General features: G+C 58.4%; 1 protein-coding gene and 1 long non-coding RNA gene across 2 annotated transcripts; one reads left to right on the forward strand and one right to left on the reverse strand.

Moving 5' to 3' along the window:
* Window positions 1-9385: 9385 nt before the first annotated feature.
* Unc93b1 (unc-93 homolog B1, TLR signaling regulator) lies at window positions 9386-19218 on the forward strand. The gene is made up of 11 exons (XM_046445034.2): window positions 9386-9540; window positions 9643-9784; window positions 10143-10296; window positions 12876-13037; window positions 13230-13362; window positions 13702-13795; window positions 14197-14321; window positions 14929-15111; window positions 15907-16180; window positions 17659-17777; window positions 18597-19218. Exons 1-11 carry the CDS (start codon window positions 9445-9447, stop codon window positions 18897-18899), a joined length of 1785 nt encoding a protein of 594 aa, XP_046300990.1. The 5' UTR covers window positions 9386-9444; the 3' UTR covers window positions 18900-19218.
* Window positions 16280-18600, reverse strand: LOC131424195 (uncharacterized). The gene is made up of 2 exons (XR_009226850.1): window positions 18438-18600; window positions 16280-18186 (listed from the first exon to the last, which is right to left on the reverse strand). It is a non-coding gene; the product is annotated as an uncharacterized LOC131424195 (long non-coding RNA).
* Window positions 19219-20473: the final 1255 nt, after the last annotated feature.

The following is a 20473-nucleotide window of genomic DNA, read 5'->3' on the forward strand; positions in this document are numbered from 1 at the left end:
GATGTCCCCTCTGCCTCCCAGGGACGAAACCACCCTCCACTGCCGACGACAGTGATCAGATGCTACGCATCACCGTGTCACCTATCATCCTGGGGGACCTCGTGCTCCCACTCCTCCTCAGGCACAGAGCTGTGCCCGGGGGCCTGCCACCTGCCTTGCCACTGTCTCCACCCCAGGCATACCTGTGGGGCCAAGCAGGTGCTGGGTCAGACGGGCGCGTGGGTTCCAGGTGTGCGGGCAGGGACCGGCTTTGTGCCACTGCCTGCTGCGGTGCCCTCCCTGCTGGTGCCCTGGGTCTGCCTGGAGGCTCCGGGGCCAGGGCCTCTGGGCCGACCTTGCACCTGGGAGATGCTCACGGCTGCCCCACCCACCGGCTCCCCTGCCTCCCTGGGCGGGCGGGAGAGGGCTTCTGGCCCACGTGGGCTCCGACACCCTGGAGGATTTAGCTCGTTGGGGTGGGGGAGGGATAAGGGGCTGCGGAGGACCCCCTCCCCGTTCTCTGTGGAGGATGGAGCCCCCAGCCGCCACCTGTCACGTGACTCAGCATGTGACAGCCTGCTCTGCCGCTCTCTGGAGCTGAGCCAGACAGAAGCAAAGAGAGCTGGTGACAGGCAGGGCTAGGCGGGGCTGAGCCCATAGCTTTCAGCCAGGAAGTAGACTCAGAGAGGAGCAGTCACAGGCCTAAAGCCACACAGCAAACTGGGAGCCCACCTGGAAAGGTCCTGATGGGTGAGAGGGGTGTGCAGGATCCTAAAGACCCTCTCTGACCAGAGAGCTGTCAGGAGACTCCCTGCAGGGCTCGATGCAGCTCGCAAGGAGGCTCCCGAGGAGGTCTGCCTTCCTGGGACAGGGTCCACCTGTGCTGGGTGTGGAGGCCCCTCTACCCTGGGGTGGGAGGCACCCCACCCTTCTCCTTGCCCCTAGAGCCGGGTTCCAGAGGCTCAGTGGGCCTGACGGTTGTGGCCAGGATAATCGGGGCCTCTGGGCAGGACCTCCAGGGGTCACTCTTAGAGCTGCCTGGGACTGCACATCTGGTGTAGGGGACCCAGAGGTCTCGAACTTCCTGCTGTGGCCAACCAAGCTCAGGTGTCTGGGCCAGACAGATCTGCCCACCCTCACTGGGTAGCACTTGCTTCTTGGCCTTGGAGTTCTCGTGTGTGTACAGGCAAGAGCAGGCCCAGGGTGTCCACAAGGTAAACGGCTGACACGGTGAAGCACTTAGCTCAGCACCTGGTACAGAGGCGGTGAGGGGTAGCCTGGTTTCCAGCCCGGTCCTGACACTTGTCTGCGTGACCTCAGGTCACTGTCTTAACCTTCCTGTGCCTCTGCATTTCCACCTAGAGGGATACGGAACTGTAACACATGCCCAAGGATCCCGAGGATGAAATAACTCAATCCCTGCAGGGGGGACTGGAGTCATTGACATTTCAAGTGCCCCAACCCGACCTGAAGGAGAGCCACTTCCTAAACTCCAGGACAGGAAGGTGGCTCAGGCCCTTGCCAGACCCACCAGCTGCCTGCCAGACCGGCTCGGTCCTCTGCCAGGGCCCCTAGCTTTGGCCCTCCCCATTGCCCTTCCCTCCTCACCCACCCGCAGCCCCCATCTGCAGCGGACAGCGGAGGCCCAGGGAGGTGCCTGAGGTGGGGCCTGACCTTGGGTCCAGGGCGCCCCAGCAGCCCTCTCCCTCTTCTGCTGTGGCCCCCCAGGAGGAGGTGCCGCCCCAGCCACCCCCGCCCCCGGCCTCGGCCTGGCCTGCCCCTGCAGTGCCACAGACGCTGGCACTTACTTCAGAGGATTTGATGGAAAGACTCTGCTAGCCCCGCGTGGTGGCCACACCTGTGATCCCAGCAGCTGAGGCAGGAGGACCAGGAGTTCAAGGCCTCAGCAACTTAGCAAGACCCTGTGTCAAAGAATAGAAAGGGCTGGGGACGTGGCTCAGTGGAGGAGCACTCCTGGGTTCAGTCTCCAATACAAAAAAAAAAATCACCTTTGTCCTCTCTCTGAGGCAGGGGCAAGGGGCAGGGGAGGGCAGAGTGGACAAGGGTGTGGCATCGGGTGGAACCAGCATCCTCGTTTCCTGCCGCCACCTGAGCCTGTCTCCAGCTTTCCCAGAGCTCCCTGGTCTCACCTGCAGACAGGCTAGTGTCCCCACCTCAGGCCACAGTGTCCTCACCTCACTCCTGGGAGGACAAAAGGAGCCCATCGGGAAAGCACCTGCCAGGACCTCAGGTATACAGGAGGTGCTCAATGAATGTGGCTGTCCTCCTGCCCTTCTCCCTGCCCTCCTGAGGAGGTGGGTGTGCTTGCTTTGTCCCTGAGGCCCTTCCTGGGGTGCAGAGTTAGAGGCCACAGGGCGCAGTGCCTGGGCCCCGGCCAGCACTCAATGAGCAGAGGGATGGCCCGTCACTGACCCACTGTCGGCCCACGATGGCCACAGGCAGACTTCCTCGCCGAGGCTTCCCACGGGCTATGCTTTTAGTTTGTAGCCAAGGTCACAGACACCCTGGTTCAGCCTAGGGACTCGAGGTCATGAGCCTCTGCTGGTGACATGCGCCCACTGACGTACCTTCTCTGTCTGACCTGCACGTAAAGAAGGCCGATGGAGGTGACGGCAGGGCTGCTGTCACCTCCAGACAGAGCAGTCTACCGTCCCAACTGCCTCACATCTCCTTTCAACTTCCAGGGCCCGGACCCTCCTCCTGGCCTGGGCCACAGCCTGACAACAGGCGTGGCCGGCAGGATCCTGTGCCGTCAGGTGAGAGATGCCTTCCCCCTGGCAACAGCAGCCTGTGGCTCTCGGGTTCTCCACCCTGTTGGCATGGATTCCCGAGGAAGGTCGGGATGCGGCGGGTGGGCTCCCTGGGAGCAGGGAGAAACCTTTAGGAGCACTGAGCTCCCACCCCGGGGCGGCCCCTCGGGAGGCAAGTGGCTGGGATGTTTTCTTACTGCCCTGGGGGTGAGCAGGACCTGGTGGACTGTGGACCGAGCGGCCGAGCCCGGGCAGCGGCCCATGGCCAGGAGAAGGGGATGGAGAGAGGACGGGGAGCCCACGCACGGGGCTGGGCTGCGGGATGGACGTCCCTTCCTGCTCTGAGCAGACACGGGGGTGGCTTCAGAGAGCCCGTCAAGATGAGGCAGGTGCAAGGTAAGGAAGAGGCCTCGAGACCAGAGCCCAGTGGCTGGAGGGGGACCTCCGTGCCTTGAGAACCCCTCTCGGCCTCCCCGTGGCTGATGAGGAGGAGGGGAGGGGGATCAACCCCTCAGGCCCTCAGTGGTAATGGGCAGCAGTGGCCGTGGCTCCTGGGCGGGCAGCAGCCAGCAGGGCCTAGCCAGGCGACCAGGCTCCCTCATTCAGCCCATCAAGCCGAGCTTGGAAGACAATATAGACAGAGGCCAGCAGAGCCCTGGCCTGTGAGCTTTAGGGGTGGACAACATGTGCACTGCCCTAAAATGGAGAGGTTCGAGACTCGCCCTACAGCACTGGGAGGGGCCGAGAGCGTCCAGGTGGGCAGGAGCCGGCGGGGGCCAGAGACCCCGGGTGCTACATGTCATTGATCCTGCACAACCTCCGGGCTTAGATGTGCCTGTAACCTGAGAGGGATTTAGCTGGGGCTTATGGCAGAAATACAAATGGCTGAGACAGACTCTGGGACGTCGGTGTCCAGTGTGAAAGGCTGCGAGCCCTCCACGTCCTGTTGGAGAAGCAGCTTACAGCTGTGCATGCCGTTTGGTGGCCTTGGAGGACATCACGGGTGCCACTGAAGTCTTGGTGCGTGGCCTGGATCCCGTGGTGGGATGGGTGTAAAGGTGGGCAATCACCCCGAGGACTGTGTCGCCCAGAGTGAGTGTACTAGTGACAACAGAGTCCACTGTCAGCTGGCCCATGGGCTGGACTTCAGAGGTGCTGTTGCCCATGTCGGTGAACCAGCAAGAGGCCCATACCTTGGAGGGGAGGTACCTCTACTGTCCGGCACTTGATACACTGATGGCCCCAGCGTGGACAGATGTCTATGTGGACATGGTGGCTGTGGAGCCAGAGACAGACGCTGTCGGGTTGGATTCTGGTGTAGGACAAAGTAGCCAGGGTCTGATTCTCCCGGGCTGTGCCTGAGGACACCCTGGCTGCGGGAGTGGGCGTTCTCTTCCGCCCAGCCCTGGGCTTTTCCACAGCTACGCAGCCTGAGCCCCGCAGTCCTTCAGCCCCATCGTAAGGCTATGGAGCCATGAGGCCAGTGCTCACCCAGGACGGCGGCACTGGCTGCAGGGGTGACCCAACAGTTCCTGCACAGGTTGACTGCAACGGCCCAGTGGCCAGAATCTGGTGCAAGAAAGAACTGTGTCCCCCAAACTGGCCCCAGTGCCAAACCACCGGCCGTTAGTCCCGCCCACTGCCCTGCCCGCCAGGCCGTCGGAGCTGCGTCTCCTGGTTTTCGGGGAGCAGCCGTGCCCTGCGCCAGTGCTGCCCCGCCAGCTGAGCCCCTATCGAAACCTTGCCTGTGTGTTCCCCAAACGTGGCTCTGTTTCATTCCCGTGCTCACTGAGTCAGAGGTTCCTGTCTGGCACCAGAAGGGAAAGGGGAGGAAGTGACGCCATCAGATCCCAGGGAGTCTGGGCTCTGGGGCAATCTTGAACCACAGGGGCTCCCTCAGGGGACCCTGGGACCCGGGAGGAGTCAAGCCACTGACCGTGCTCACTCCAAAGTTCAGAAGCAGGGGTGGGGGTGGCAATACCCAGCCCCTCTCCCCCCGCCTCTGCTTTCTGCCAGCACCCCCCTTTGACCCACAATCATCAGAAACCAAAGGTCAAGGGGGAGGGGGTGGGGGGTAGCACAAGCCTCTAATCCCAGCAGCTCTTGAGGCTGAGGTCAGAGGATGGCGAGTTCAAAGCCTCAGCAGCCCAGTGAGACCCCGAGACCCCGAGACCCCGTGTCTCTAGATAAGCACACCAGGATCCACTCCCCACCGGCATATTCCAGGAGCCAAATCCATAGGCTGTCACCACACGATGACACCAACAAGACCAAAATTGTTTCTTACTAAACTTGAGTAATCGGTACTTGTAATTTTGTGTCAGTGTTCATTTAAAAATGAAAGCAGCTAACTGGGCGCAGTGGTGCAGCCTGTAATCCCAGTGGCTGGGGAGGCTGAGGCAGGAGGATTGTGAGTTCAAAGCCAGCCTCAGCAATTTATTCAGGCTCTGAGCAACTCAGTGAGACTCTGTCTCTAAGTAAAATACATCAAAGGGCTGGGGATGTGGCTCAGTAGTTAAGCACCCCTGGGTTCAATCACCAATACCAAAATAAATATTATTAAATTTAATATGATTGGACATTGCTGGTGGGACTGAAAATTGGAACAATTATTTTGGAAAGCAGTAGGGAGATTCTTCAAAAAAATTGGAATGGAGGGCTGGGGATGTGGCTCAAGCGGTAGCGCGCTCGCCTGGCATGCGTGCGGCCCAGGTTTCGATCCTCAGCACCACATACAAACAAAGATGTTGTGTCCGCCGAAAACTAAAAAATAAATATTAAAAAAAAATTCTCGCTCTCTCCCTCTCTCACTCTCTCTTAAAAAAAAAAATTGGAATGGAGCCACCATTTGACCCAGCTATCCCACTCCTTGGTATATACCCAAAGGACTTAAAATCAGCAAGCTATCATGAAGAAGCCACGTCAATGTTTACAGCAGCTCAATTCGCAATAGCTAAACCATGCAGCTAACCTAGGTGCCCTTCAACAGATGAATGGAAAGAAAATGTAGTACATATACACAATGGAATATTGCTCAGCCTTAAAGAAAAATAAAATCATGGCATTTGCAGGTAAATAGACGGAACTAGAGAACATCACACTAAGTGAAATAAGCCAGTCCCCAAAACCAAAGACCGGTAGGCGGATGCTGATCCATAGGGGGGAGGGGGTTGAAGGAACTTTGGATTGTGCAGAGGGGAGTGAGGGGAGGGCGGGGCTGTGGGATGGGAAGGACCTCAGAATGAGACAGACCTTATTACTCTATAAATATATATGATTACACTCCTGGTGTGACTCGGCACCATGTTCAGCCAGAGGAAGGAGAAGCTGAGCTCCATTTGTGTACAATGTGTCAAAAGGCATTCTACTGTCATGTATAACTAATCAGAACAAATTTAACAAAACATATAAGGGGGGCCAGCAGAATAGGGGAGATCAGGGGAGGGAGGGGAGGGAAAGGGGAGGTACTGGGGAATGAAATTAACCAAAGTATGTGTTATTGTGTGCCCGTATGAATATATTATAACAAATCCCACTGTTGTGTGACATTACAATGAGCCAATTAAAAAAGAAAACAAGGAGGGCGTCAGGGCTGGGGCAGGGCTCAGTGGCGGAGCGGAGCCTGGTGGGAGGCCCTGGGCTGCATCCCCAGCACTGCCAAAAAATAAATTAAAGTAAAACAAAAAAGGAGTTTATTTTAATACGCCAACTCAGTGTTAGAAGTTACAAATGAACTTCTGGAGGATTCCAAGGTAACAAGGGTTTTTAATTAAATAACTCTGAAAACTTAAAGGTGGGGTCACTCGCGGACAGGCAGCACCTAGTGGAGCCGTCCCTAGGCTGAGGGGTGGGCACCGGGAGGTGACGTGGTGCGTGGACTCTGGAGCCTTTCTCACTGGGGGCCCACCTCCCCTCCTGCAGCCGTCCCGTTCATCTCCTTCCTTCTCTTTGCTTGTATTTCTTAAAACACATCCCTCTCCATTTCGTCTTGGGGGTCGGTGATGGTTAATTTCAGGTGTCAGTTTGGCGAGGCTGCAGTTAAGATATTTGTCTAGCGTTATTCTAGATGTGGCTGTGAAGGCATTTTGGGAATGAGATTTACAGTTAAATCAGTAGACTTTGGTGTGTGTGTGGTGCTGGGGTGGAACCCAGGGCCTTGCCCGTACTAGGCAAGTGCTCTACCACCAGGTGGGTGGGCCTTATACAATCAGTTGAAGGCCTTCACTGAAAAGGTATGAAGAGGGAATTCTGGCAGCAGATGGCATTCAGACCCACACTGTCCCGCTTCTCTCTCTCTCCAGCCTGCTGGCTCACCCTGCAGATGCCCCCTTCCTCCCCATTAAGGGTCATGAGTCCTGTTCCATGAGTTCCCTGGATGACACATTGTGCTTGGGACATTGGAAATGCACCTCTACCTTGAAACAAATCCGTGAGGTCTTCTCCTTGGCTGAGCAGTGGAGTGAGAGGCCTGGCCACACCTCCAAACTGCAGGCTTGGACAGCAGCTTCAAGAGACTGCGTCTTAGAGCTTCCTGGCCCCGTGGAGGTCCGTCATCTCCTTCTTCCTCCATGGGATTTCTGTGGACCTGTGGTCACACCGGACACCCCATCCTGCCTGTATCTCCAGCCTGGTGCCCCCTCCATCTAGGGGTGTAAGGTCTCCTTTTCCACAAGCTCCTACACATGTGCTCTGACCCAAGGTTGTGCCCCCTGGCCACTAGGCTGTCCCTCCAACCGATTTCCTGTCTGCAGAATTCCTTTGTGCCTATCCCTATTTGGAGGTGAGGAAATCCTGGGGTATGTGGAGGGCGAGGTGAGGGGCTTCCCACACAATTGGCCAGAGAAGACTGAAGGTCCAGGGCTGGGGGACACCCTGGGACTCGCTCCATGGCTGGAGGGCCCTCGCCTCTGTTTCTTTCTGGTGTCCATCTAAATAACACCAATTCAATGTTCATATGAACCCAAGATCCAGTAAAGTGAAGGTGAAGAATTTTAAAGGTAAAATGAGGAGAATTATGATCGTTTTAAAATAATCCTCAGCTACAAGAATCAATACCCCCAGTGCCCACCCAAGGCTGGACAGGCGGCTGTCCTCCAAGCGTCTTTGTGCGAGGTTGACTGGCAGAGTCTTGTAATGGCTTTGAGCACAGGCGTGTGTGGGTGACAGCTCCCCCTTTCCTTATGGCCTCGGACTCCCTTTTGTGAGGGTCTGACAACTTCAGAGGATAGTCCTGAGACCTCTGCTGGCCCCAGAGCTCGTGGGCAGTCATCCAGGGGCTGGCGGAGGGGAAAGCGCAGGCCTCAGGGACCTTAGGAGCTGATCTGGGCTCAGGCCCACCAGCCCATCCTCAGCACGGTTTCAGGGGGTATCCTCCTGGGAGGTAGAGGCTTGTCCTCCCCCCCCCCCCCCCCGAGCCTCCAAACCGCCCTTTCCACCCCTGCCCACTGCCTGCAGCCATACCCGGAACCATCTCTCTGCCTCCTGGAACATGCCTGTCCCCTGAATTCTATAGGACCAAGTGTTCCTGGGGCATCAAAGCACACTACCACCCCAGCCCATGGCCACTCACCTCCAGGCCCACCCTGGCCACACCTGCACTTTGTCATCACCCAGTGAGCCCTGGTATCCACTCTGGCCACAGCCTCATGCTTCCTGGCTCCAGGAACCCACTGCATCTCTATTCTCCCACTTCCTCCTGTCCAGCACCTCGAGCCCTGGCACCTTGAGCCCTGCCCTCTCTCCTGCTTCTTGTATGGCTCCCACCTCTAGGCACCCACCGGCAAGAATTCACCCTGTTTCTCCCACAGCTGCACCTGGGTGTCCCCTGGAAAAAGTGTTGCTATCTTAAAGCCTGAGGCCCCTGTAAATTCACATACCCATGTCCCCAGTCCCCAGACTTCCCAGTGACCCTTCTGTGGGGGGAGGTGTTTGTTAATTATCCATCCATCCGGTCCCACTTACTGGTCACTTAGTATGTGCCCAACACGGCATGAGGGGGAGGAGGGGAGCAGTTGGTTTGGTGGGAAATTAAACCCCAGAAGCCCAGATGCATGGTCTTCAGGGTTGGCCTCCGGCACTGAGAGCCAAGCCTGGGAAGGGCCTTTCTGGGAGGAGCAGGGAGGAAAGGCACCAGAAGGAGCCAGGAGGTCAAGGGAACTGGATATTTTAAAAGGTCTCCCAGGTGGTTCCAGCCAGGTGGACAGCAGGGCTGTGGAATGTCAGTGGCCGCAGGGTGGCAACTTCATGGGCTCCGGGCGCCTTGGACCCTCCGGGCGGTGGTGGGGCCACCCTAGGCCACCCCTAGAGCCCAGGGGAGCCACAGTCCCGCCCCCCTGCGCCCTCCCCAAGCTCAGGATTCGCAGATGCGGGAGCTGAGGCCGGAGGGGAGCCCCGCGGTGGAGTCAAGGCTTCGCATTAGCTGGTCATTCGCCATAGTCCCGGGGAGTGGCGCCAAGTGTCCCCGTTTTACAGGCAAGGAAAACAGGGAAGGGGTGGAACTCGTCCCCAAAGGCACGGAGCCGGAAATGGCTGAGCCGGGATTCGAACTCGCCCTCTTCTCCGGGAGGCGGAGTCCCTGGCGGCTCCGGGACCCGGGCACGCCCGCGGGGAGGAGCCGGCGCGCGGGGCGGGCCCCGGGAGGAAGCGGCCGGCGGCGGCGGAGGCGCGGGGCGCGCTGTCAGTCCGGGGTCTGGCCATGGAGGCGGAGCCGCCGCTCTACCCGGTGGCCGGGGCCGTGGGGCCGCAGGGCGACGAGGACCGACTCGGGGCAGCGGACGGGTGCGAGGCCCCGGTGAGCGGGGGCGCGGGGCGGCGCGGGGCAGGGTCCCCTGCGGGGCGCGGGGCGCGGGGCGGCCGGGTGGCCAGCGGGTGCTAGCGGCGTGCTGGCCCGCAGCTGGACGAGCTGGTGGGCGCGTACCCCAACTACAACGAGGAGGAGGAGGAGCGCCGCTACTACCGCCGCAAGCGCCTCGGCGTGCTCAAGAACGTGCTGGCCGCCAGCGCGGGCGGCATGCTCACCTACGGCGTCTACCTGGGTACGCCCCGCGCCCCCGGCCTAAGCCGCGCGACCCCTGGCCTCGCCCGACCCGCTCAGGGAAAGAGAAACCTTGGGCCAGCCCTTCTCCTTCCCCTTTCACTTCCCGGTAGATCGCCCTCGTAGCTGCAGCTGCAGCGGCCTCACTTGGGGCAAGGAGGGGCTTCCTGCCAGGCCCGTGTCCCCAGGTCCCAGCCAGAGCCGTGGGGATGGGTGGGGGTGGGTTCCCTGCCTCCTCCGCTCCCTGTAGGAATGGGAACCCCTCGGGTGACTGGAGCTCCCTGCCAGGCTTGCCTCCCGCCTCTGCAAGGTTGCCCCTGGAGCCAGACCGCTCCCTCCACGCTGCCCCCTGTCCCCAGGCCTCCTGCAGATGCAGCTGATCCTGCACTACGATGAGACCTACCGCGAGGTGAAGTACGGCAACATGGGCCTTCCCGACATCGACAGCAAGATGCTGATGGGCATCAACGTGACGCCCATCGCTGCCCTGCTCTACACACCGGTGCTCATCAGGTGAGGGCTGGGCTGTCACCCTGTCTCCAAGGGTGCAGAGGCTGTTGGACCCTAGGTCTCCAGCTGGCCCATTGTTTTGCAGGGAGGAACAGGGAACTGGGGAGGAAGGGTGCCTCCCTAGGAGGGTGAGAGTGAAGAGGGGAAACCAAGGTGTAGGGGAGGAAAGGAGAATTTTGTCCCCGCTTCTAGGGCACATTTGGTTTCAGGCAAGAGATTCAAGCAGGCTTCTGCCCTCCGTTGGCCTGTGTCCCACATGGCATCCTCTCATGGGCTCTGTGGTGGCCCAGACCCATAGTGACCTTCTGAGTTGGGCTGTGGATTCTGGGAGAGGCTCCAGTCAGTGGGCAAAGCCCAGGCACCCACTCCTCGCCCTATTAGCTGTGACTGGTGTTGAGGGGACATTTGGCACAGAAAGGGGAATGGCTGGGCAGGAGCTTCCCAGCCTTAGAGGCATGTGGCCCAGCCTCCTGGCCAGTGCAGAAATCCCACCCACCGCACCTCCCAGATGAGACCAGGAGGCCAGCGGGCAGAGTAGATGGGTTTTAGTTCCCTTGTTTTTAAGTTTCCTTTTCACAGTTGAACAGTGTCACCGTAACTGAAATCATAAACAAGGAAACTCCTCCTAAGCCCTCCAGTAAATGGCCCATGTCCTCTGTCCCACCAGCACGAGTGGATAAAGTCCACCTCGTCACCAGAGCAAGCCTTGCTCTTGTTCTTTTTTTCTTTCCACTTGACACATCTGAGCCTCGTCTGCAGCCTTCACAATGAGGACTTTTGCCAGGGCTGTGTCTTCTGCAGAGATGGGGACCAGCTGTGGCCCTCAGTTGGACATGGTCGCTTCCTCTGTGCTCGACACTCTTTCCTTCTTTTTCTTTCTTCTGTGGAAGCAGGAGTCTCGCTATGTTGGCCAGGCTGATCTCACTCCTGAGCGCAAGGAACCCTCCCACTTCAGCCTCCTAAGCAGCTGAGACTGCCGGCCATGCACTGCCAGGCTGTCTGTCTGTCCTCCTCTTCTACTACTTTTTTTTTTTTGGTACTGGTGATGGAACCCAGGGGTGCTCTACCACTGAGCTACACCTCCAACCCTTTTATTTTTTGAGACAGGGTCTCACTAAATTGCTCGGACTGGCCTTGAACTTGTGATCCACCTTCCTCAGCTTCCTGTGACAGGTGGCTTCACAGTGCCCGGCTCTTTCCTTCTTTTTAAAATTATTTTTTTTTGTTTTGTTTTCCCCTGGGTTAAATTCCCAGCAGTGTCTTCACTAGGTCAAAGGCATATGAAATGCTTTCAGGTCTAGAAACCTATTACTTTAAATAATTACAGCTAGCCTTTATTTTGTTTCTTATGTGCTGGGCACTCTGTAGGAGCTAAATTCCCAACAGTCCAGGGTAGCTGCTCCCATACACGAGGGAAACTTGTCGTGAGAAGACTTGACTGCGTCCCACAGGCAGTAACTGGCAGACCTCAGGTTTGAATGCTGGTCAAGTGACTCTAAACCCAGGTGCTCACTGTTGGCCAGAACCACCAGGCTACCTTTCCAAAGGCTCATGACCATGGGCTGTTTCAATTTTTAAACATTGAAATCCTCTCCTGCAGTGAATGAGTGCTGACATTTTACTTTTTGCTCCATCAAAATGTGCTTTTTTAGTGAACTGCCCCTCCCTCAAATAGATCAAGAGGAGGCTGCCTGTCTGTCATATTGCAAACTAAAAATAACAAGCGGGGCCTGTAATCCCAGTGGCTTGAGAGGCTGAAGTGGAGGCAGGAGAATAAGTTTTAGGCCAGCCTCAGCAATTTGGCCAGATCTTATCTTGAAAAAAGAAAGAAAGGGCTGGAGATGTGGCTCAAAAGAATGGGCGGCAAAAACCCAGGGTTGTTTAGCTTCGAGCTTCCTGGAAGTCAAGACAAAGAAAGAACTAAGTTTTACATAAGTAAAACCCAGAAATGCTGGGAGTGGGCTTTTAGGCTGATCAGCCTCCGTGCTCTGATTGGGTCCTTACCCTGTCACTGATCAAGTTCCTTCCATGGTCACTGTGTGGCGTCTCCCCAGACCCAGAGAAGGGGAAACTTCCCCACTGACCACAGTGGAACCCAAGAGCAGTGGGCAGGGAGGAAGGGGCACTAAGGGCTCCAACTCGGGCGCTTGACAGCGTGAGGCCTGTCCTCTCTCTCATCCTAGCCTGGTCGAGCCCTTTGAATATGTCACTGGGCCCTAGAGTCACCTCAGAAGCCTGGGAGGAGAAAGGGAGATTGGTGAGTCAGGCAGGACAGGAGTGAGTGCTAGCTGTACCCACAGCCACTCACTTCTATCCTTGCCATGACCACGAGAGGCCTGTAGGTTGGGTCCTGCCCACATCACAGCTGTGGAAACCGAGGTGTGCAGGCACAGTGGCCTGTCTCAATCCACTCGGCATCTGTAACCTGAGACTCCATCTTCGGGCCCTCTCTGGCCATCTCTGGCCAGGGCTCTCTCCATCACACACAGCCTTGAAGCGGGGATACAGGGCCGTGGCCGTCTGGTCTCAGGCCAGGCTGTCCCCGCAGGTCTGGGAAACCAGCACCCCTCCCCTGTCTGCAGGTTTTTTGGCACCAAGTGGATGATGTTCCTGGCCGTGGGCATCTATGCGCTCTTTGTCTCCACCAACTACTGGGAGCGCTACTACACACTGGTGCCCTCAGCTGTGGCCCTGGGCATGGCCATCGTTCCTCTCTGGGCCTCCATGGGCAACTATATCACCAGGTGAGTCGGGGGCAGCAGGCTGGGAGGCTGGAGACCTGGTTGAGCCTCGACTGCTTTGCCGCCCTCAGCTGGGGGCTCTTGGGCAAGCCCCTTCCCTGCTCTGGGCCTCAGCTGCTCAGCCCGTAGCTCAGGGTGCTAGAAGTGGGGTTGCCATAGACGGGGCTGAGGCGAGCCTTTACTCCTGTGGCCCAGGATGTCGCAGAAATACTATGAGTACTCCCACTACAAGGAGCAGGATGAGCAGGGCCCTCAGCAGCGTCCACCGCGGGGCTCCCACGCACCCTACCTCCTGGTCTTCCAAGCCATCTTCTATAGCTTCTTCCATGTGAGCACCATGCGCCGCACTGGGGGTGTGTGTGATGTCCCGGGCCCAGAACTCATACATGGGAGCCCACTGCACGTCTTCTCAATCCTCTAGTCCCAGCTTCCTTTCTGGAGCCAACCCCTGCTTGCCTGCTTCTAGTGACGGAGACCTTGTCTCCTCCCAGTCTACACTGCTGGCCAGGAAGAAGTCCTCCTGTCTTGGGCACCCCCCGGCTACCCTGCCTCCAGGCTGACCCAGTAGGGGGAGGGCTCCAGTTCCCCAAGTCTGTGCCCAGACAGTGCCAGGGCTTCCTGCCTGGCTGGTGCCTGAGTCTGGCCCCAACGGCCCTCCTGTCCACAGCTGAGCTTTGCCTGTGCCCAACTGCCCATGGTTTACTTCCTGAACTACTACCTGTATGACCTGAACCACACATTGTACAACGTGCAGAGCTGCGGTTAGTATTCATGGGGGTGGGGGGCTCACCAGGGCCTGCTACTCCCCCCCACCCAGTCACCCAGCAGACACTGAGCCCTCACTCACAGGGGTCGGGGCTGAAGCCCGGCATCCCATCACTTTGGTGGGAAAGGCCAGGACCCAGAAGGAGCATGTGGTTAAGCTGCCTGAGCCAGCAGACAGCGGTGGGGGCCGCCTGGATTGAGACTGTCCAGCTCTCCCTTGGGGCCAGCCAGGCAGGCAGAGCTCAGTGCAGGGTGGATGTATGGAGGTGGACTGCCCAGCCTCCCAGGGGAGCGCTCCTTGCCGGCACTACCTTCGCCTGTCCCCTGGCTGCTGCACTTCTTCGTGGTAGGGTTGACAGCGGGTCCCACTCACCGTGTCCCCACCCACTCTTCCCAGGCACCAACAGCCATGGCATCCTTAATGGCTTCAACAAGACGGTTCTGCGGACATTACCGCGGAGCCGAAACCTCATCGTGGTGGAGAGCGTGCTCATGGCGGTGGCCTTCCTGGCCATGCTGCTGGTGCGGCCCGGGCTGGGGATGGGCCAGAGGCGTTGGGGCTAAGCATGGGTCTTTGGGACCGAGTGGCACAGCCTGGAAAACAGTCTGGGCCTGCGTCCCGCTGCCTGGAGGTGTGGCCAGGGGAGGGTTGTAGGGCTGTGGCCTCCGAGGGGGCAGGCCTGGAGGCGCCGAGTTTGCCAGCCAGGGCTGAGTCCAGGAGGCGGGCCTACGCCTAGGGACCCGGGCTGGATTTGGAATCCCAGAGATTAGTGCTACCTGAGAGGGGTTTGGGGCCGGTCCCAGGGTCACGGACTGGAGGATGTGGCTCAAGTCTGAGGGCGATACTAGAAGGCAGAGCTAAAGTTCCGGGGGCGTGGATATGGCGTGCCTAAGATCAGGAGGGGGCTGGTAAGCAAGGTCCAAGTCCACCCGAGCGTGGAGGTGTGGCCGTTGCCTGGGGGGTGGGGATGGGGCGTGGCCTAGAAAGCAGGGCTTGTGGGCGTGTCCCGGGGCGGGGCCAAAGCCCATGAGTGTTGCTGGGGGCGGGGCCTTGGGCTGCGATCAGGCTGAAGCCCAGGGGTGGAGCGGGGTGCCTGGCTGGTCACCTCTAAACAGTTCCTGCCGGCAGGTGCTGGGGCTGTGCGGTGCAGCTTATCGGCCCACCGAGGAGATCGACCTGCGCAGCGTGGGCTGGGGCAACATCTTCCAGCTGCCCTTCAAGTACGTGCGTGACTTCCGCCTGCGCCACCTGGTGCCCTTCTTTATCTACAGTGGCTTTGAGGTGCTCTTTGCCTGCACTGGTCTCGCCCTGGTAAGTACAGCCTGCATAAGGTTGCCAACAAGGGGCAGGATATCCAGTTAAATTTAAATTCCAAATACACATATTTTAATGTATATATGTATAGGTGGGCATGGTGGCACATGCCCGTAATCCCAGTGACTTAGGAGGCTGATGCCAGCCTCGGCAACTTAGTGAGACCCTGTCTCAGAAAATAAAAAGAAAATAAGTAAAAAGGGTTTGGGATATTGGTCAGTGGTAGAGTGCCCCTGAGTTTATTCCCCAGAACTGGAAAAAAAAGTACATATGTATAAATATGTATAAGAACCTCCTCCCTCTTTCTCTTCCTTCCTTGTCCCTATTCTCCTTTTTCCTGGGCAAGTTACTTTAACCTCTCTGAAGTTGAACTGGGATCATTTCCATAAAGCATTTGGTTTTATGTAGGGTACAGTCCTTAGTGTTTGGGGACACAGTCCAAGTATTTTCAGTATTGACAGTTCTCCTGGAAGCTTCCTAGCAGCCCTGGAGAAAATTAGTTCCCAGGAGGTCCAGAGAGGACAAAGTGTGGCTTAAAGTGACATTTGTGGGCTGGGGATGTGGCTCAAGCGGTAGCGTGCTCGCCTGGCATGCGTGCGGCCCAGGTTCGATCCTCAGCACCACATACAAACAAAGATGTTGTGTCCGCCAAAAACTAAAAAATAAATATTAAAAAATTCTCTCTCTCTCTCTCCCCCCCTCTCTCTTTAAAAAAAAAAAAAAAAGTGACATTTGTATGGGGAGGGTCAGGGCCTGGGCTGTCAGACTTTCAATACTCTGCTTTTCCCTCAGGGCTATGGAGTGTGCTCCATTGGGCTGGAGCGGCTGGCCTACCTCCTTGTGGCTTACAGCCTGGGTGCCTCAGCTGCCTCCGTCCTGGGTCTGCTGGGGCTGTGGTTGCCACGCTCAGTGCCCCTGGTCACTGGGGCAGGGCTGCACCTGCTGCTCACTCTTGGCCTCTTTTTCTGGGCCCCTGCACCTCGAGCCCTGAAACACAGCTGGGTCCTCTATGTGGCAGCTGCCCTCTGGGGTGTGGGCAGTGCCTTCAACAAGACCGGACTCAGCAGTGAGTACAGCCATGGACACTGGGATGATTGCGGGGAGGATCTGTGGCAAGCTGTGGGTGGTTGGGAGACATGGACACCCAAGGATGGACACGAACATATAGGGGATCTGCCATGGAGTTTTATGAAGTAAAGGTAGGTGGGCAGTCCAGGGGTGGAAGGAAATCCCACAGACCCACACTGGAGGCATAGAAGAAGAAGAGCCAGACGCCCTGGGGGTATGGACATTCTGTTGATACTTCAGGGTGGGCACTGAGCCCTGCAGACACCAAGGGATGGGGTGAGATCTTGTGGACACATGGGGTGGGTGTGCCCAGCCTTCAGGGAAATTGGAAAACACAGCGGGGACACCTCCTCCTCATCACAGGGGTGGGGCTGCCTTCATAGAGTTTCCATACACTGGATGATGGGGTCTATGCTCGAGGGACCAGCACAGTGGGATTAGTGGCAGGTAGCCCTGTCCATACCCTAGGATGCAGGTGTAGACCTGGGCCCTTTCTTTCTTCCCCCTGGATGCTGGGGATTGACTTAGGGCCTCATGCGTGCTAGCCAAGTGTTCTACCACTGAGATATACATATGGCCCCAGATCTGGGCCTTTTTGTGGCGCAGAGACAGGAACAGGCATGAATCCTAACCTAATCGCCTAGCAGTCTCCAGGTCTGGGCTGCTAGGGATGAGTCACTGGGGAAAGGGGTCCTATTAGCAGAAGGCAGAGTGAGCCCAAGTTCAGCTGTGTGATGCCCTCTGTATGGAGGGGGTATTGCCAGTGGGAATTACTGATACACATGGGTCTAGCCACGTGGGTAGTCCACATTGGCATCTGTTCTGGTGTGCCAGAGCTATCAACGGTTTTTAATGTCACCCATGAGCCCCAGGACAGGAGTGTTCATTCCCTGAGCCTGGCAGAGGTGTTAATAGCAAGTATCTCCCAGTACCTGTGAGGTGCCAGGCTGGCCTGTTCTCTTTAGAACTTCTAACAGCATAGAATATGCATAAACTCACTTGACCCAAATAACCCTCGGAGCCAACGTTTATATCCACATTTCTGCACCTCTGAACCCCCACCTCCACCTTCCAGTCCTGAAGCTCAAGTCCGAGTCCCCTGACTCCCTGTCAGTATTCTTCCCCCCACCTGGGAGGGTCCTTGGGAAACAAGTCCCCTGCTCCCACACTTGAGGGTCGATTTGTAGAAAGTTGGTTGCTGTGGATAGTTGGCCCTCCCTGGTCCCTTTGCTCTTGGCCCTAGGCACCTGAGATCTAGGCCATGACTTCTGGGCATAGAGCTCTCCTCTGGAACTCCCCTGGGCAGCAGGGTAACCAGGGCCTCCTCTAGAGGGCAGGCAAGGACTGGCATAAGTGCTGCCCGGGTGCTCTGGGACTCATGGAGGGGACCAGTGCAGGGCCTAGGAGAGTCTCAGGGGGAGGTCCCCAGCACCAGGTGACCCCTGCATCCTGCTTGTCCTTTCCGCCTGTTTGCAGCACTCCTGGGAATCCTGTATGAGGACAAGGAGAGGCAGGACTTCATCTTTACCATCTACCACTGGTGGCAGGCGGTGGCCATCTTCATGGTGTACCTGGGTGCCAGCCTGCCCATGAAGGTGAGGTTGGGTGGGGCTAGGGACTCCATGCCCCATCCCCACTTCCCTGGGCCAAGCCCCAGGCCAAGGACCCCTTTCCTCAGCCCACTGGGTGGCCCCCAACCCAGTACCCCATTTACCGCCTCTCCTGTCAGCCCCAGTTCACCCATCTCTGGAGGGACCCATCGTTTGTGCTTTCCTGCGGGTGTATCCCAGCTGTCTTCCTGGGGCCTGTTTGGTCACCTATGCAGACTGGGTTCCTGGGTTCCCGGAATCTGTCTTCCTCCATGTCTCCCTCCGTGGCCTGCAAGGGCTCCTCTGCTTGTTTTCTTTCTGTGGTGCTGGGGATGGGACCCAGCGCCTGGAGCATGCTAGGCCAGTGTGTCCCGCTGAGCTGCTGCTTCATCATGGCAGGTCAGTTTAGCAGGTCCTGAGCAACATTTTTAAAAAATGAAGTAGAATAGAAACCAGCAAAACAGGGATGCAAATATGAGTCTGTGAGCCAAGTCACGGTTGTTCTCTGACTGCGGGTTACAGTTTTAAAAATCTGAAAGGCCTGACTGCGGCCTGCTGTGTTGAGGGGACAGACGGTAATCGAAGCCCTGGTCAAAGAGGGTCGGGCCTGGGTCAGACTTTACCCAATCTTATCTACCCGTGAGGCAAAGGGATTGTCGGGCTTACCAGGAAACCGGGGCGGTGCCGGGATCCTCCCGAGGGTGCCCTGGAGGTGTGTGGGCGCGGGGCAGAGGCTCTGGGGCCGGCCGGAGGCAGCGGGACAGGTGGCTGCGAGCTGGGCTGCGAGCGGGGAGGACGGTGCCCTCATGGCTCCCTTGCGCCCAGGCTAAGCTGGCGGTGCTGCTGGTGACTCTGGTGGCGGCGGCGGCCTCGTACCTGTGGATGGAGCGGAAGTTGCGGCGCGGGATGGCCCCGCGCCAGCCGCGCATCCCGCGGCCGCAGCACAAGGTGCGGGGCTACCGCTACCTGGAGGAGGAGAACTCGGACGAGAGCGACGCGGAGGGGGCGCGCGGCGGGGACTGCGCCGAGGAGGAGGCGGCAGGGCCGGGCCCGGAGCCAGCCGTCCCCTGCCGCCGGCCCTGCCCCTACGAACAGGCGCTGGGGGGCGACGGCCCCGAGGAGCACTGAGGCCCCGGGCGCCGGCTGGACCGCGCCTCCCTGCTCGCCGCCGGCCGCACGACCGCCCCGGTAGCCGGTCCCGGAGCCCTGCGCCCTCTGATCTGTGTCCGGAAGCCACCCCAGAGCCCGGGGCCACTGGAACCGCGGCGGTGAGGGGGGCCTAGGGTCCCAGCACAGCCGAAGCCCCGAGGGACGCCACTGGACCCCGCCCCAGCCCGGGGCGCTGCGGGCCTGGACCGCTTGTGACTCTTGTGACTCGCGCTTTGCACTTCCTATGAGAGCCCGCCTTTTTATAGAAAATAAGCAATAAAGAGATTTTTATACTGTCCTGACTGGGGGGTCTTGGCCGTGGGTGCAGGGGGATGAAGAGCGCCTGGGGTGTGTGCCTTTCTGGTCCCGCCCCTGGGGCACTGTGGTGGCGGGCAGCCTGGCCCCAGCCCTGTTTGTCTCTTGCAGCATGTTGGCCACAATCTCCCAGGGACACCTTTGAGGGCAGGTTCCACTTCTGAATCACGTTGGGGGTCACCCGGTGCCAAGTAGTGACTCGAGCCCAGGTACACTTGGTCACTGTCCTGGGCCACAGCCTCAGCTAGGATGCCCAGAAGCTGGTGGCGAACCAGGCAGTGTTAAGCATCTGCAGGTGCCCACTGTGACAGAGAAGACCCAGACCCCTCTGTGAAGACCTCTGAAGGACTGGGTGAGGAGTCAGGGCGCCCTGGGGGATTGTGGCTTTTCCCCTGGTGTTCTGCTGAGGCCACACTACTCCCGCTCAAGCCCCTGGGCCCCTGGCTGAAGGCCAGACCCTCGCTTCTGCCTCCCCTCCACGCCGTCCTCAGCATTGGGTCTCCTGGGTTCTCCTGCCCATGTTCTGTGGCTCCCCTCTCTCCTTTCTCTGCCCCCCCCATTGCCTTCTCAAGCCTCTAGTGGGCCCTGAAGCCAGGTGCTGTGGCCTTGCAAGGCGCCCCCCTCCCATCTGAACCACAGCTTCCCGGGACAGTCCATAAAAGAGGCAGTAGGCCCCTCAGCACCGGGTCCTCTAAGGGCACCGCAGGAGAGGAGAGGAGACGTTGTCTACATGTTGGAGGGAAAGCAGCCTGCCTCGCTTGCAAATTTTCAATGACAAGCAGACCCAGACACTGTCACACAGCAAGTCCCTCCAGGTCCCATCAATACCTGCCGAGGAAGGGAGCATTCTAGAAGGTGGCAACCTCCTCCTGGCAGGATTCCAACAGAGCCCCAGTTGGAGTTGGTGACCAGACCCTGGGCTAATGGGCACCTGGATGCAGGGTGGGTGCCTTTTGGAAGGACGTGGGTCCTACGTGTGCTGGGTGAACATGGGGAGGGGACATGTCTGGACAGTGGATCTACAGATGTCACAGTTCATCTCTAAGTTCATTATGCTGAAGGACCAAGTCTCCAATGTGGAGCAGACTGAGGTGACCCAGGTGTGTGGCGTAGTGTGAGGTTGCGGCTTCAGTCCTGCTCCTCTTACGGGGTCATGGTCCCCACAAGGACCCCACATCCACCTAGCTGCCCCCGGGACGTGGATGAGACTCACACCCACACATGACAGGTGATACCTA

The sequence above is a fragment of the Marmota monax genome, unplaced genomic scaffold, assembly GCF_021218885.2.
Source record: "Marmota monax isolate L192 unplaced genomic scaffold, Marmota_monax_Labrador192_F-V1.1 WCK01_AAM20220418_F8-fsc00038, whole genome shotgun sequence".
NCBI lineage: Eukaryota > Metazoa > Chordata > Mammalia > Rodentia > Sciuridae > Marmota > Marmota monax.

Excerpts from the sequence above, each read along its gene's own strand:
- Unc93b1 (XM_046445034.2), top strand. The coding sequence starts at position 9,445 with ATGGAGGCGGAGCCGCCGCTCTACCCGGTGGCCGGGGCCGTGGGGCCG. Across the intron at positions 14,322-14,928 it reads CCTTCCTGGCCATGCTGCTG|GTGCTGGGGCTGTGCGGTGC; the intron begins GTGCGGCCCGGG and ends TCCTGCCGGCAG. Across the intron at positions 17,778-18,596 it reads GTGCCAGCCTGCCCATGAAG|GCTAAGCTGGCGGTGCTGCT; the intron begins GTGAGGTTGGGT and ends CCTTGCGCCCAG.